The sequence below is a fragment of the Lepidochelys kempii genome, chromosome 1, assembly GCF_965140285.1.
Source record: "Lepidochelys kempii isolate rLepKem1 chromosome 1, rLepKem1.hap1, whole genome shotgun sequence".
NCBI lineage: Eukaryota > Metazoa > Chordata > Testudines > Cheloniidae > Lepidochelys > Lepidochelys kempii.
This window is the reverse complement of record NC_136380.1, coordinates 139,705,152-139,721,860: the sequence shown is the minus strand read 5'-3', so window position 1 is coordinate 139,721,860 and position 16,709 is coordinate 139,705,152. Positions and strand designations below refer to the sequence as shown.

At 47.4% G+C, this 16,709-nt stretch overlaps 1 protein-coding gene across 8 annotated transcripts in view; it reads right to left on the bottom strand.

Annotated features, from left to right (window-relative positions):
- The window catches only part of RAI2 (retinoic acid induced 2), an 83,777-nt gene that overhangs the window by 5,461 nt on the left and 61,607 nt on the right, over nt 1-16,709 (bottom strand). For 5 of the 8 annotated variants that reach the window (XM_073356433.2, XM_073356423.2, XM_073356453.2 and 2 more), the window contains one exon: nt 13,581-16,581. In XM_073356433.2, coding sequence (XP_073212534.1) covers nt 14,805-16,475 — 1,671 coding nt within the window. In that variant the 5' untranslated portion in view covers nt 16,476-16,581 and the 3' untranslated portion in view covers nt 13,581-14,804. Of the gene's footprint in view, nt 1-11,574; nt 11,996-13,580; nt 16,582-16,709 lie in introns of those variants that run through there. The other 3 variants (XR_012160311.2, XR_012160313.2, XR_012160312.2) reach the window with 2 other exon arrangements.

Sequence of the window (16,709 nt, the reverse complement as noted above, 5' to 3'; positions counted from 1 at the left end):
TACGCTGCAGGGCAGGGATAAGATACAGAGGTACCTAGACAAATTAGAGGATTGGGCCAAAGAAAGAAAATCTGATGAGGTTCAACAAGGACAAGTGCAGAGCCCTGCACTTAGGATGGAAGAATCCCATGCATTGCTACAGACTAGGGACCGAATGGCTAGGCAGCAGTTCTGCAGAAAAGGACCTAGGAGTTACAGTGGACGAGAAGCTGGATATGCGTCAACAGTGTGCCCTTGTTGCCAAGAAGGCTAACGGCATTCTGGGCTGTATAAATAGAGGCATTGCTAGCAGATCGGGGGATGTGATCATTCGCCTCTATTAGACATTGGTGAGGCGTCATCTGGAGTAGTGTGTCCAGGTTTGGGCCCCACACTACAAGAAGGATGTAGAAAAATTGGAAAGCGTCCAGTGGAGGGCAACAAAAATGATTAGGGGACTGGAACACATGACTTATGAGGAGAGGCTGAGGGATCTGGGATTGTTTAGTCTGTGGAAGAGAAGAACGAGGGGGGATTTGATAGCTGCTTTCAACTACCTGAAAGGGGGTTCCAAAGAGGATGGATCTAGACTGTTCGCAGTGGTAGCAGATGACAGAACGAGGAGTAATGGTTTCAAGTTGCAGTGGGGGAGGTTTAGGTTGGATATTAGGAAAAACTTTTTCACTAGGAGAGTGGTGAAGCACTGGAATGCGTTACCTAGGGAGGTGGTGGAATCTCCTTCCTTTGAGGTTTTTAAGGTCAGGCTTGACAAAGCCCTGGCTGGGATGATTTAGTTGGGGATTGGTCCTGCTTTGAGCAGGGGGTTGGACTAGATGACCTCCTGAGGTCCCTTCAGACCCTGATATTCTATGTTCTATGGTATGATTCATAGCAGCAGCATAATTTTTCAGAACAGCTGATCACCTGCAACCCTCACTCATGTCAATAGGAGTGGCACGAACTCAGTACCTCTGGAAAATTGTTTCCGTGCTTCAGGTGCCCAAGGATGGGATTTTCAGAAGCCTTCAGCGATAGCCTACTACTGTCATTAACTTCAGTGCAAGCAGAGTTGTGGTAATGCTCAGCACTGTTGAAAGTCCCAATATAGCTTTAGGAGCTTAATTTAAAGTATTTCGGTTGGAAAAATTTGGCCTGGGTGTTTATCCAAACTTTGGGCCATGTTGTGACTTCCCGTAACTTCAAAGATGTAGGTTCCTTAGAATTGACCAACACTGCCCATTATAGCATTGGCCTTCACAATACCCTCTGGCAAGAAATTCCAGAGATTGACAGTGCGTTGCGTGAAAAAAATACTTTCTTGTGTTTGTTTTAAACCTTTTACCTATTAATTTCATTTCATGGCCCCTTGTTCTTGTATTATGAGAAGGAGTAAACACCACTTCCTTATTTACTTTCTCTACACCACTCATGATTTTATAGACCTCTATCATATCCCCCCTTAGTCACCTCTTTTTCAAGCTGAAAAGTCCCAGTCTTATTAATCTCTCCTCATACTGAAGCCGTTCTATACCCCTAATAATTTTTGTTGCCCTTTTCTGAAATTTCCAATTCCAGTATATCTTTGTTTAGATGGGACGACCATATCTGCATGCAGAATTCAAGGTGTGGGCGTACCATTGATTTATATAGAAGTAGTAGTATATTTTCTGTCTTACCATCTATCCCTTTCTTGATGATTCCCAACATTCTGTTTGCTTTTTTGACTGCTGCTGCACATTGAGTGGATGTTTTCAGAGAACTATCCACAATTACTCCAAGATTTCTTGAGTGGTAACAGCTAACTTAGACCACATCATTGTACATGTATAGTATATGTATAGTTAGGATTATGTTTTCCAGTGTGCATTACTTTGCATTTATCAACATTAAATTTCATCTGAGTAACAGTATTTTTGTGTCCAAATGGTAATGGTAAAGCACACTGTGACTGGCAAATTACATAGTTCAATATTATTGTCCAATTTAGGGATGTAAAAAAATCTGTTTTGCTGGCTTCATTGTCTGGTGACCAATTATGACAATTCGATTTTTGGATACTTAAAACTTTTTTGAGAAGTAGATTTGTCCTATTTCTAGCACACCTAGCTGGTCACGAGCTTTTGGTGCCAAAAGCCTTTGACCAAGGCACATCCACATGCTCCCATCTCAGAAAAATGGCTTGTGCCAGTGTCTTCACCTTCTCAACCCCTCCCCTCTGATTTCCTACCTCTAGGAAATGTTTCCTCCCTCCCCTATCAAGAAGCTGTGAGGGGATTCCAGTGGGGTGTGTCCTCCGGTGGGACACCCATGATCTGAGCCTCAAGACCCAGCACTATTGACTTCGACCCCAACAGGAGGCCCGTCGAGTCCGGTGCTGGTGGACTCTCCAACTTGGGAGGATTTGGAGGAAGAGCTCAACCTTCCCTCCATTCTGGATATCTACGCGGCAGCGTGGGACCTCATTGCCATGGCAATGAGGTCCCCGGCCCTGCAGGTGCAGGCCCTGGCACTGCAAGCTCCAGCATCCTTTACAGCACCGAGGGCGGCACTGCCTCTGGTTCATCATCGTGGCAAGCCTATGATGATACGGGGCCGCTCACCATCTCCCTGGCACCATCGGGCTCCTCCCCCCATGGTCGGGCACAGACCACTCCTCCAAGGCAGACGCCATGTCTTCTGTCTCTCAACGCAGCCACTACCGGTCCCAGAACTGCAGACCAGTGGAATCATTGGCACTTGCACTCACCTGGCAGGCCCAGTACAATGGCCCTTTTGGACCCCTTGGGCCTACCATCAGGCTCAGGGTCAGGACTCCAGGCCAGCATCGGTGGCATCCTTCACCCTGTTCTCCCCCCCCCCCCCCCGCCCCAAGAAACATCACTGGCTCGCCACATCCCCAAAGCTCCCCACGAGACAGGGACTCTGGGCTGTCATGCTCAGCACCTGAACCAGCACCATCAGTGACACTAGAGCTCCATCCACTCACTGGAGGCTCTGAAGTACGTGACCCGCCCTCCAGAAAGCGAGAAGGGCAGGATGACCCTGACCCATGGGCCTCCTCCTCGCCAGACGGCCATCACCACCACCCTACCAGCAATGGACACCAGGGAACACCAGGACCTTCTTAGGAGGGTGGCCCTAGACCTCAATCTCCAGGCAGAGGCAGTCATGGAGGAGTCTGACCCGATGGTGGATGTCCTTACCCCTGAGGGTCCTTCTAGGGTGGTCTTGCCCCTAATAAGAACAATCCAAAACACCATTAAGGTGCTCTGGCAGACTCCGGCCTCTATACCACCCACTGCTAAAGGGGTGGAAAGATGCTATTTTGTGCCCCAGAAAGGGTACAAACACCTTTTCACCTACCCCCAACTGGGGTCTCTGGTGGTCGATGTGGCAAATCACAAAGAGCAGCAAGGACAGCCAGGTCCCGTGCCTACATCACAAGATGCTAAGAAGCTGGACTCCAGCTTTGAGTGGCCGCTATGCTTTCTGTACTCAGCCGCTGATGGTACTCAGTGGTACTCAGCCGCTATGCTTTCAACTCTTGGAGCTCGTTGGCAAAGGTCCAGGAGTTGCTCCCGGCTGATTCGCACAAGGAGTTTAGCAAGCTCCTTGAGGAGGGCAGGGTGGTCTCCAGAACCTCCCTCCAGGCCGTGTTAGATACGGTGGACTCAGCGGCTCGGCCTATCGCCACCACCATTACAATGAGGCACAGCAAGTGGTTCCAGGTGTCTGGGATACCACTTGAGGTCCAGAACACAATTCAGGACCTCCCCTTTGACTGTGCGGGCCTGTTCGCCCAAAATACGGACTGTCACCTGCCAAGCCTTAAGGACTTGCGGGCGACTTTGAAGTCTTTGGGGATCCACACCCCTGCAGCCCAAAGAAACCCTTTTAAGCCTCACTCCCTGTCCCATTTCTACTCTGGGCCTCATAGGTGAGACTTGTCAAGGAGACAGGGCAGAAACAATACGAGGTGCCCGCCACAGTCCTTCTCAGGCCAAAGCCAGGGTTTGGTCGAACAGGCCCCTGGCCTGAAGCCCAACTTTTGAAGATGCACCCAAGGATGGAGCATCAGTTTCAGTCTCAGATCCTTACCCCCTCTTTGTGAATCGACTCTCCCACTTCTACCGTGCTTAGTCCCAGATCATGTCAGATCTTTGGGTCCTCAGCACAGAAGGGGTGGGATATTCTACCCAATTTTATTCCCTCTCTTCCCCCTTCCCTGTACCTCTTCAGGGACCCTTCTCACGAACAACTCCTCTCACAGGAGGTGCAATTGCTCCTCACTCTAGGGGCAATAGAGGAGGTTCCTCAGGAGTTCAGGGGCAAACTCCTGCCGTTTCCTCATCCCCAAGGCCAAGAGTGGGCTCTGGCCTATCCTGGATCTGCAAGACCTCAACACATTCATAAGGAAAGTGAAGTTTTGCATGATCTCTCTGGCCGTCATCATTCCTTCCCTGGATCTGGGGAACTGGTATGCCGCCCTTGACTTGAAAGATGCGTACTTCCATACATCCATTATCCCTGAGATTTCTGAGATTCGCCATCAGTGGCCAGCACTACCAGTTCAGGGTGCTCCCATTTGGGCTCTCTGTGCCCCCCCCCCCCCCGCAGGTATTCACCAAGTGTATGGCGGTCATTGCCGTCTTCTTCCGCAAACATCAGATGCAAGTGTTCCCGTACCTGTACGACTGGCTCATCAAGGCCAAGTCGCAAGCACAGGCCACAGAGCATGTGGCCCTAGCCTGGGCCACATTCCACAGGCTGGGCCTCATACTGAACATGCCCAAATCCACACTGGCCCTGATGCAGAGGACAGAATTCATAGGGGCTCTCAACTCAGGCCAGGGCTGTTCCTGCTGGAGCTATGTTTCCAAGCACTCATGGACATTATTGAAAACCTTTGCCGATTTGCCACAACCACGGCCAGAAATTGCATGAAACTACTGGGGCGTATGGCAGCCTGCACATATGTGGTCCAGCCTGCCAGGTGATGCCTTCAGCCCCTCCAGGCATGGTTGGCATGGGTGCACAGGCCAGGCAGGGACCCACTGGATAAATAGTAACCCTCCCCCCTTGCATCCTCGCGTCTCTCCACTGGTGGCTGCAACCACAAGTGGTCTGTGCAGGAGTACCCTTTGCCAAACTCCATCGTACACTGTCCCTAATCACGGACGCCTTGGCACTTCATTGGGGAGCACACCTGGGCAATATCAGAACGCAAGGCCTATGGTCCCACACAGAACTATTGCTGCATACCAACGTAAGGGAGCTGAGGGCGGTTCGACTGGCATGCCAAGGTTTCCAGGCCTGCCTTCAGGGTGCACTTCTGTGGGTGCTGACGGACAACACCACAGTGATGTTCTATATAAACAGAGTGGTGCTTGTTCCTCTCCCCTGTGCCAGGAGGCCCCCGAGCTGCTGTGGGATTTTTGCACCACCCACTCGATACACCTAGAGGCGGTGCACCTTCCAGGAGCACAAAATGAGCTAGCCGATCACCTCAGCCGCTCATTTCACGGTCATGAATGATCCCTCAGGCCGGACATAGCACACTCGATTTTCCAGAGGTGGGGTTCTCCATACATAGACCTGTTCATGATGTGGAGCAACAGGAAGTGCCAGCAGTTCCGCTCCTTCTTGAACCACAGCCCAGGCTCCATCGTGGACACATTTCACCTTTCATGGATGAGTCACCTGTTGTATGCATTCCCACCTTTCCCTCTCATACACAAAGTCCTCCTCAAGGCACACCAGGACGGGGCTTCCTTAATCCTCATAGCCAGCATGGCCCTGCCAGCACTGGTTCACCATGCTGTTGAACCTCTCAGTGGACAGACCAGTGGGGCTTCCTGTCTGTCTGACCCTAATCACACAGGACCACGGCCATCTGCAACACTTCAATCTGGAGTCCCTCCACCTCATGGCATGGAAAGTCCATGGCTGAACCCTCTCGAGCTTCAGTGTTCAGACCCAGTGAGGGAGGGCTTGCTGGGAAGTAGGAAACCCTCCACTTGTGCCACGTACCTGGCAAAGTGGAAACGTTTTTCCATCTGGTCTCTGCAGAGGGGAACTGAACCACAGCTAGCGCCAATTCCCCTTGTTTTGGGCTACCTACTATCCTCAAGCAGGAGGGATTGGCAATATCATCTCTCAGGGTACACCTGGCTGCCATTTCAGCCTTTCACCTGGGGCCAGCGGGTAGGTCAGTCTTCGGTAATCCCCTGGTGGGCCGGTTTCTCAAGGGCTTGGACAGACTTTATCCCCAGGTACAACAGCCCGTTCCTCAGTGGGACCTCAACCTGGTCTTGTCCACACTTATGGGGCCCCCTTTCGAGCCCCTGGCAACCTGCCCTCTGTCCTATCTTTCCTGGAAGGTGGCCTTTCTGGTGGCCATAACCTTGGCCAGAAGGGTATCAGAGCTCAGAGCCCCCCATGTGATCTTTTATAAAGAAAAGGTGCAGCTACGCCCTCACCCTGCATTTCTGCCAAAGGGAGTCTCCCAGTTTCATGTGAACCAAGACATATTTTTACCTCTGTTCTTCCCTAAGCCCCATGCCAGTAACAGAGAATGCATGTTGCATTCCCTGGACATTAGGCGTGCCCTAGGATTCTACATTAAGTGCACAAAGCCATTTCGTAAATCACCACAGCTCTTTATTGCCATTGCAGAAAGAATGAGGGGGCTCCCAATCTCATCCAGCGCAATTCATCATGGATCACGTCCTATATCAGGATATGCTACGACCTGGGTAAAATTCCAGCCCCTCCTCTTATGGCTCACTCCATGAGAGCGCAGGCGTCGTCCGCAGCATTCCTGGTGCAGTTCCCTATCCAGGACATATGCAAGGCAGCAATGTGGTCATCCACTCACACCTTCGCATCACACTATGCCATTACCCAACAGGCAAGGGATGATGCACCCTTTGGCAGGGCAGTCCTGCACTCAACAACCAGGTGATCACTGACCCCTCCCACAGGGAAACTGCTTGGAAGTCACCTATCGGAATGTACCTGAGCAATCACTTGAAGAAAAAACCGGTTACCTACCTCGCGTACCTGTTGTTCTTCAAGATGTGTTGCTCATATCCGTTCCAAATCCCACCCGCTTCCACTCTGTCAGAGTATTCCAGCAAGAAGGAACAGAGCAGGCAGCAGGTTGGCAAGGACCTATATACACCCCATAAAGACGCCACTCCAGGGGTCTCCACAGCCAACCCAGTGGGTACCGCTAGTGGAAAAACCTTCCAACAATCATGCACGCGACACACGCACACCAATTGGAATAGACATGAGCAACACATCTCTAAGAACAACAGTTACGAGAGGTAGGTAACAATTTTTTCTATGGACAAACAGGATAGTGCTTAATCTTTATTTTAAGTAGCTCATCTATTAATTCTGTTCCCCACCTGGGTTGAAATTTCTCATCAGACATACTTCTGCATGCATAAAAGCCAAAGAAAATCCATTCAGCTTTTCTGAGTTATTCTTGCATGACAAAATTGTGGAAATCAGAAACTGAAAAAGTAGAGCAGCTTTTTTTGTGTATGCAGATGGACAACTCAAAAATAGTTTGGATTTAAAACTTCATGCTTACCAAGTACGTACTGTAGTTCTCAAGCAGAAATGTAGAGAAAATTGCTTAAGGTGTAAAGTTAACAAATGAAAATAGTATGTTGTACTTCTATATTATACTGTTTTTCTTCTCGAGGTAAATGTGCCAAGCTGGCTGGATTTGAGATGGCCGTAACTGATTCTAGACGCCTGAAACAAAGGCATTTGGCTAAAGATTTCTGCATATTTCATATAAACCTTGAGCACCAGGAAAAACTAAAATATCTGCCACCAGACTGCAAAGTGATACCTGTTTTTTCAGAAGACCCTACCGTGCTATTGCTTTGTTAATACTCATTTTCTGAGATTACCAGGTAGACTGTTAGCAAGACTACTTTATGGCATTAGAGTCACTGTTGTCCTTAAGCCTCCATCTGCTAGAGAGCTAGTGGTAACTTCTCTGAACCAAAAATGGAATTTCAGCATTGCCAAAGAACGTCAGTCAGTTTACAGTGCCCACTGCTTCATGAGCTTGGATTTTGTGTTAACACTTCGAAAATCCCAGTAGGCCAAATTCTACAAGGACATAAAATGGGGTGTAACTTTTGTCAGTGTAGTGGAAGCTGAGCAGGAAATGGGAGTAAGTGGTGAAGGAGTGTAACTTGCAAAGACTCAATAGAGGGCATACCCACAGGGCGGAAGGGGTCTGAGTGCATCAGGAGAAGTAGCTAACATGAAGATGTGTGATATGAGGCTACACCCCTTTAGACTTCTTGGCATGTATGTTGTTGTATGGATACATTGGCTGCCAACTTCCTCCATTATGTTTGGGCTCTGTTCCCTCCTCTCTCTCTCTGCCTGCTTAAGGTTTCTTCCTCCTCCCCTGCTCAGACGCTGTCACGCCATCTACGTCCCTTCACTGGTTCCCTCTCTCTATTAAAGTTCAGACTCCTCGTGGTCAACGTTCAGGCTCTGTCCCTGTCTGCATCTCCCCTTTCCTGTTGTGCTCCACATCGCTCCCTGTGCTCTGTCCACTCGTCACACCTCAGTGCTCCCATGGGTCTCTTCCTGCTCCTGCTTTGTGCCTTTTTCACATTGCTCACTAATCCTGGGAAGACAGCCCGTTCATTGGGCTACTGCTCTACTGCCTCAGGCTCATACTTAAGGGTCAATCACTCCAGTAGAACCAATGAAATATAACAACATAACATAATCCTCATTTTTTAATCACACCTTCCCCAGCTGCTCTATACTTGGCTCATGTAGATTGTAAACTCTTTGGATGTACAGCTCCTCAGAAAAATGGTACACGCAGAGGACCAGAGTCTTTGAATGCTCAGTGCGAACACTGGTTCAATACCAGAGCAGAGTGACGCCCCTCTGCCAGGCCTTGCCCTACTGAGTATTAACTTGACCAGTGGGGTCATTTAAACAGGTCCCCATACTCCACCTGCAGCTCTATCACAGCCCCGGGTTGGGCTATGTTGGACCTATTCCGGTCAGAGGGTCTGATTTCACAGCTGGCCTAGTCCCGTCTGATCTCTTCTGTTCAGGACTTCCGCCGCTGGCCTGGCCCTGCCCTAACTTATGTACCCGACGGTAGCTGGCAGTGGTACAGCTGCAAGTGGAATAAGAAGAGATGAGTCAACAGCTTTCCCCCCGCTGTACAGAGGGAGCGAGGCCACTGCTGGAATACTCCTCTTATCCCTCACTTCACACCACAGCCAGAAGTTCTCCTGCAGGGAGCAGAGCGAACATGCGCTGCGTGAGGAACGCAAACTTGACCGTACGAGTCAGCTCCAAAACGTTATGCTAAATGTGTTGTGATGTGATAACACTAACCACCTGGATCACTCTTCTGTGGGAGGATGGCTGTGCTTCTGCTGAGTGAGAAGGGAGACGTCTGAAGAATTTACTGGAATGTTGCATTCCACGCTGCATGTACCAGCATGCGCACACTGACTCAGGCCCAGCCTTACACCCTACCTTATGTTACCTTCACTAACTTCCCGTTTGCAGTTGGCTGTCTTTAAGGTGCTCCCTGAAGGTCCCTTCTGCTCCTGGGCCTAGTTAGCTTTATTCACAGAAGTGCATCACAACTCTTTTTAGATGCTGGGTTGAAGCTAATACGGATCAGCTGGTCGGGCTGCAAGTGTAAGGCAGTCAAATAGCGCTGTACCATTCTGTACATAGATTTCAAGGCCAGCATGTCACTCTTTTACAGTATCTGCATGGTCCTGGTGGATTCCACACCACAGACATGGCACAAATGCTTAGTGCTATCTTAGCCCAGGAAAATGCCACCTTTTTTCTGCAGTTAAGACCTTGCCATCATCATCCACCTGAGTGTTAACTCCCGATTAGGCCACCTCACTTACTCTACCAGAGAATGAATCTGAACACCAGCTGGAAGCTGAAGCTCGTGTGTAGCACATTTACTACTCAGCCAAAGAGGCAATGGTTCATGCCTCGACTATAGGAGCCTAGTCTTGATTTACTGGGCACTTAATAGCTTGGGTAGAAGCTACCTTGAAGACTCCCTATCCAATTCATGAATCTCCCAGGCAGCTACATGCCCCAAAGAGAGTCAAAAAGACTGCTTCAGGCTAAGACGCAATGGGCCAAAGCAGGCTCTGTGCCAGTCCCCAACCGTTAAAGCGATCAATAGAGCCTAACCCCCAATTTTTTCAGCTTTACTACTAAGGGTTTGTATCTGGGGAAAAGGCTGGCATAGCTCGAATGCCCTAGCTACTCCATACTAAAGCGCTGTGTGGACACGCTTACTCTGCATTAAGGGTGCCTTTGGCGCCTACACCTGCAAAGTGTATTTAGCTAAAGCACACAAAGACACTCAGTGTAGAGTAAGACTGGCCACATGGTGATTTAGTATGGAGCAGGTAATGTGCTTTACATACACACCCTAACTTAAGCCACACTAACTTTCCTGAGTGATGGCATCGACTTGAAAATTTGGAGAGAGGACTTAAAAGGCAAGAAGATGAGGAAGGAAAAATGTCCAGAAATGCACACAGGCTCCAAGGGAGAGTGAGAGCCTGTTGCTGGTCAGAACACGCACTGATCGCTTCTAAGAGCTTAAATAGCACGCAGACAGGCATCTCAGAAAACCACCTTCTCCTGCCATGCTGATGGAATGACTTTCATGCCAACGTCACCAAGGCACTAATGTCTCCATTAACAGCTACCAGAAATGGAACCGCCATCTATCAACACTACAGCTCTGGGTCCATGCAAAAGTTTTAGACGTATTTAAAATGCAGCTCTTTCAATAATTAATGGGTCAATACACCAACACTGTAATTGCTACTAGAGAGGCATGGTGGGGGTGTGAATAATTAAGTGCCTTGTTTTGTGGCTGCCTCTTCCCCATGCTAAGAATCTTATTCCTGGAGGAATTCTCCACCACTGCGCAATGCAGAATTTTGTAGAATTCCCGTTTGCCCCGCAGAATTTCTGACCACCACGAGGGACTGCTGGACTCTGCAGAACCCAGTCCTCATTCTTCCGGGGACAGGAGAGAGCCTGGGAGACCCAGACAACTCTGGCAAAGCAGGAGGAAGGGCAGGGCCGCACCACACCACACCATGTCCCCTGGCGGGACAGTAAAGAACCTGGGTGGAGTAAAAGCTGGGGGGAGGGGGGGCACTCGTGCCTGCCCCATGGTTGGGCTCTGGAAAGGGGAGGGCTGGTGTCTGAGCCAGGGGTTGCCCCGCAGCAGGGCTCTGTGTTTGAGGGGTGGGGGGGCAAGGCTGGGGGCTGCCCCATGGCTTGGCTCTGGGGGAATCAGAGATGTGGGTTTTCTGGGCTCTGGGGGGGCCCCCCTGAACTGGATTATTGTAGGGGTTTTTCTTTAACTCTCTATTCCTGGGGGACTTTTTTTTTGCTGCTGTTTGCATTGTTGACATACTTGTTGACAGGTACTTCGAAACAAATTACCAAAATAATTGAAACTGGAATGATTATTTGTCAAAATAACACAACATAAAATGTGCAGAATTTGAAAATATTGTGCACAGATTTTTTTAATTTTGGGGATGCAGAATTCCAATCTGTCCAATCTGTATCACTTCTACTCGTGCTTTGGAACATTTCCAGTAGGAGGAAAGAAAAGAAACATCCTGGAACATAGTGGAGTTTGCTCAAAATAATGCAGGTATGAAAGGAGGATCTCTCCTTTTGTATTTAATATGGTCTCCTTCACAGATTAAAACCAGACAATGATGAGAGGATAAAGTGGCCTGCAATAGCCCTTACTGTTGGGTTAGATGCTCTTCCAAACACCACCACCAGAGGCTGTAGCTTAAAAAAATAACACTGAGGGCAAAGCAGTTGAACATGGGAACTTTTCCACTGTCAGCCCACTGATCCAGTTGAGCTGTTCCTGATGGTTTGTAAGCAAATGTATCAGCAGGTACATCAGTGATTAACTCAGGGCAATCTGGAAATTAAAAAAAAAATAAAATAAATCATAGGACTGAAAACAGGCCATTTCACCCCGAAGGCCGCAGATAAGCAACTGGTATATTTTAAAAGGCATTTGGAAAAATTTCTTTCATTTAATATCAGATGTAGTTGTCACATTTCAGCTGTTTAGATTTTTAAATCATTCTTGGCAGACATCCTATGATAGTACCGCTTTTTCTACACACACAAATTGCACCAGTTTTACTAAAATTGGTTTTAAACTGATTTAGTCAAAATTCACACACAATGATTTACAACTGGCTTGAACTGATTTAGCTTAATTTGGTGACCAAACTTCCTGTGTGTACAACCATTGAGAGTGAATTAAGCTACATTGCTATAAGCCAGTTGGAAACCAATGTAAGTGTGTCCACAGAGGGGCTGGCACTGGTTAGACTCATTTGATTTTTTTTTTAAACCAATTTTAGTTAGCCTACGTCTACATTAGTGTGCTGCGCTGTAGCTCTCCTGTGTGGCCGCTGTAGGTGCGAACTAACAAGGTACCTAGTTCATGTTACTACAGTCCTCTTTAAACAGGCTGCAAAGAGGATCGGTACTGCTAACACAATGGCTAAGAGGAATTACTGGAGTTAATAGGTGGAACTTGATGGCTACGACTCGCTCACTTGCCATGTGAAATCAAGTACAGTATTTAACAAGGGCCATGGGGTCTATATGAAAGTACCACTCATCTGATACATGTTTCTTCCCACTGATTATTGCTCTTTGCATTATTTGAGAACTCAATGTTTCAGCAGCTGATTTTGTGACTTTCCTCTTTAAAAATTTCCCAGTTGGAATGAAGTAAATTTTCAGAAGATCTTGGCGGTTTGAAAATGTCCAACTTAAAACATGAAGAGGGGGCAAGCAGCAATTGGAAAGGGCATTCATACCACATAACATAACTCGTATTTCTGCACACTGAATAAATCACAAGATCCACCTCTTATTTAATCAAAACTGTACCCAAGGGGAAGAAAGCAAAGTGTTTGCAGACAGACAATAAAAGGGAGTCAATAAACATTAACTGAGTGGCTAATCCTTCAAACTATTTTGTACACTCTGTTCGGCCAGCCTTGGAAAAAGGAAAAGGCTAGCTTAAAAAAAAAAAAAAAAAAAGATACTTCTTACAAAACAAACATACCTACTGCCCTAACAAGTCCTGACCGTTGAAGCTCCTGGTCCCCACAGAAAGCAAGAAAGATAAAGCACCACCAGCATCAATTCTCTAGCCAAGGAAAAGGTATCAGAGGCAAAAAAGGATTCTTACTAATGAAAATGCAACATCTATATTATTTTTAACCGGAACATGGTTGGGCCAAGATTTTCCTAAAGTCCTCTTAAGACACTGTCCTTTTGGGTGCTCAATATTTGGGGATGGGGGGGGGGGGGTGAGGAGAGAGGCCAGTGCCTTAAAAGGGTGCCTAACTTTTGAGAGTCTTTGCCTCAGTGCTCATGGATTAATGCAAGGAACTGCAGAATGACGGAGCGGACTGGAAGTAGAGAGGCTGGCTGCGACCCTGCAGAGTAAGGACCAGTAAACCGGATTCAGACCCCTGCTCGCTTGCTTACAGTCTCATGTTTATTTCAACGGAACCAGGGCTGCTGTGGCAACACATGCTACGAACAGCTAAACAATAACATTCTAAACTGTAAGGGGGCCTCCCCATAAATCTCGGCGATCCATCAGAATACTTTCCTGCGCTCATGTTCACACTAACAGCTGGATATATTTTAACTGCAAGACGTGTAAATTTAGAAGCAGACATGCAATAATACAGCTCCAGCCCATTTTCACATACAAGCGCAACTGTCACCTAGCAGGCTTTTATTTTAAGTTTACATTCACATTTCTCCATTCACGTGGCTGGCTTTTACACTGTAATGTCGTAAAGTTACATTGTTCTGCTCTTTCGTGTGCATTGATTTCAGCCATCAAGACATGGTAAAACTTACAACGAACACTTTTCCTTATATCTATATTCAGGCTGGGAAAAATTATGTGACTTTTCCTCACCCAGTGGCAACCAAATTCCCCTGACTTTTAGATTTTATTAAAATCATCATTAGTGTTTACTTTGTGTTTAAAAACTGATCTCTATTTATTTCTAATCATAAAACTAGTCTTTTCTGTGCATTGGACTCATGCCAGAGCATAACAGTGATCTTGTTCTGTCATTTTTATTGAAGATAGTTGAAACACATCATTAGTGGCTGTTCAGAGGTGCTCTCTAATGGTGCTATGGGGCAATATAATTTTTCTTAGCCTGGTCACCTTAACATTTCAGGGCTATAACAAAGATAAACTTGTAGTGCTTTACAGTTTACAGACTTTTGCCAAATCTTCCCCAATAATGCAAGCAATTTATAAATGACAAAATAAACCACAGCCAATTACCACATACAAACATTTATTTTGAAGTTTCCATTGTACCCATTTCTAAGAATTACATCATCAAAGCACTTTACGGCAGTGAAAATAGCTCTTACCCCTCTGACTCATCCGTTATTCCATTAAAGCTGCAAAATGTGCAATCCGCTTGAAAAATAGGTTGCTTTTTATTTACTTTTTCATGAAAAGTCAAAAATCAACAACAAAAAACAAAACCAAAAGAAGTTTCCTCCCCCAGCTTTACAGGAAATCTACATCCAATCCTCTCCCGCTTTCCCCAAAATAACTTACAAAGATAGTTTAAAGTTTTAAATGCATTTTAAGCCAAGTGCATCTTTTTTATTTTTCATAATAATAATAATTATATCTTAAAATTCTAAAAACCCATAATTTACTTTCTTGGAAAGAAGGCAGCGAGCCGTTGCTTTTTGATTGGAAGAATGTGTATCTCCTGGGAGTTCATTTTCTTTAACTTTACACTCCTGTTTTTGATTGGTTTCCTAAGAGCTTCTGCATTATCCCTAGGCTCTGGCTGGTTCTTCACATCGTAACACTGCAGAACAGAGTCCTGGGGCATGTCCCTTTTGAAGGAGAAGTTTTTGGTGGATACTCCCGAGAGGCCTTTAATCTTGCCACAAAAAATAGTGGGCACAGCATCTTTGACAGAGACTATTACTTTGGCAGTCTGCGAAGTGCTCACAATCTCAATATTATTCCCAGCCTTGGGTTCACAGGCTGCTCTGCTCGTCTGATCCACCAGCCACTTTTGCTGCTGTCTCAGGAGCTCGGCCGAATTGCTACCAGTCATTCTGCTGTCGACCTTGGCTGAGGCTTCGTGAGGTTTGGGAGGGGCAAAGGGGACTGTTGCACTGGAGAGTTTATCCATCATGGAATGAGCAGCACTGTCCATCATGGATCCAGAGCACATGGCACTAGCTGCTTCAGCATGGACCCCCGCATTGCCCGTCTTCCTGTAGGAAGCAATCGACAAGTCTAAAGCACCATCTTCAGGGGTGAGCTGGGAACTGACCTCACTTGCCTTTAGCAAGGGCACCGTTTTCATGGAAAGGTCCAGGGCCTCATTCTCATTGCTCATCTTGATGACTGTGTGACGATTCAGCTGGGAAAATTCCCTGTGGTGGATGAAATCAAAGGGTTTAGATTCTTCTTTCTCCAGAGGGGTTTGGGTGCCTTTGCAGGAATACAGGGTGAACAATGGTGGCTTGGGGTAGTCCGGGTTGACCTTGGATTCAGCGCCATGAGGCACAGGGATGGGGATAGGGATAGGGATGGGGACTGGGACTGGCAAGGGGACAATCACCGGATATGGCACTAGGAGGGTGGCTGGGGGTACCAGTGGAGACAGAGGGGAACTGAAGGCCTGGGGCGGAACAGAGGAGTAATCTGGGGGTGGCTGACAGGGTGATGAACCTAAGGTGCCCTGTGGAGGAAACAAATCCTGAAGAACTGCAGCAAATCCTGGTGTCTGAAACACTGGGGGTAAGATGGGCTCCTGGGTCTGGTTGGATGCTTTCTGATCCAGTAACTGGGGCTGTCCAACTGGGGCAGAAGAACCCTGGAAAAGATTGCTGTGAATGGGATTTGTAGAGCAGGGAGCACCCTGAGGTAACACCAATGGAGAATTTAAATGCTGAAACACATGTTGCTCCAAGAGGACAGGTAGTGGAACTGGACCTTGAGTCGTCATAACATATGGAGTGTTGTTATTAGGCGCAATCTGAGGGGTGGTGCTCCCGGCTACTTGCAGGTGTATTGGAAGAACCACTGGGCTGTCCCCTAAACAAATTGGCTGGAGCACCGTGGCTGCTACTTTCAGAGCTACCCCACTTTGGGATTCCGCTGGTGGGGTGAGGATCGAAGGGGCTGGGACAGTCACAAGTGGTGAAAGTGCTTTCTTCATCAAGTCTGTGGAGTTGATATTCCAGGCTTCAGCAGTTATCAGCTGAGCGACCCCATTTTCTAGCTTATTGTTAGCTATTGTGGAAGGAGAGTTGGTAACATCCATGGGCAGATTTTGTGTGTCCTTGTACAGTTCCTCCATTTTACAGGACTTCTGAGACTTTGCAGAAATTCACGTTTACATTGCTGTCACCAGGATCCACATTGGGTCAGGGCTGCCAAAAGCATCTGCACGGACATAGCTTGGCCTGCAGAACAGAAACATACTTTAGGCACTGCATAAATCTCGTTCTTAAAATAATATTTGCAACTGCCTTTAAAAAGCCTATCACATAAAAGCTATAAAATGTTTCCACACTTCAGGGTAACTGCTCCA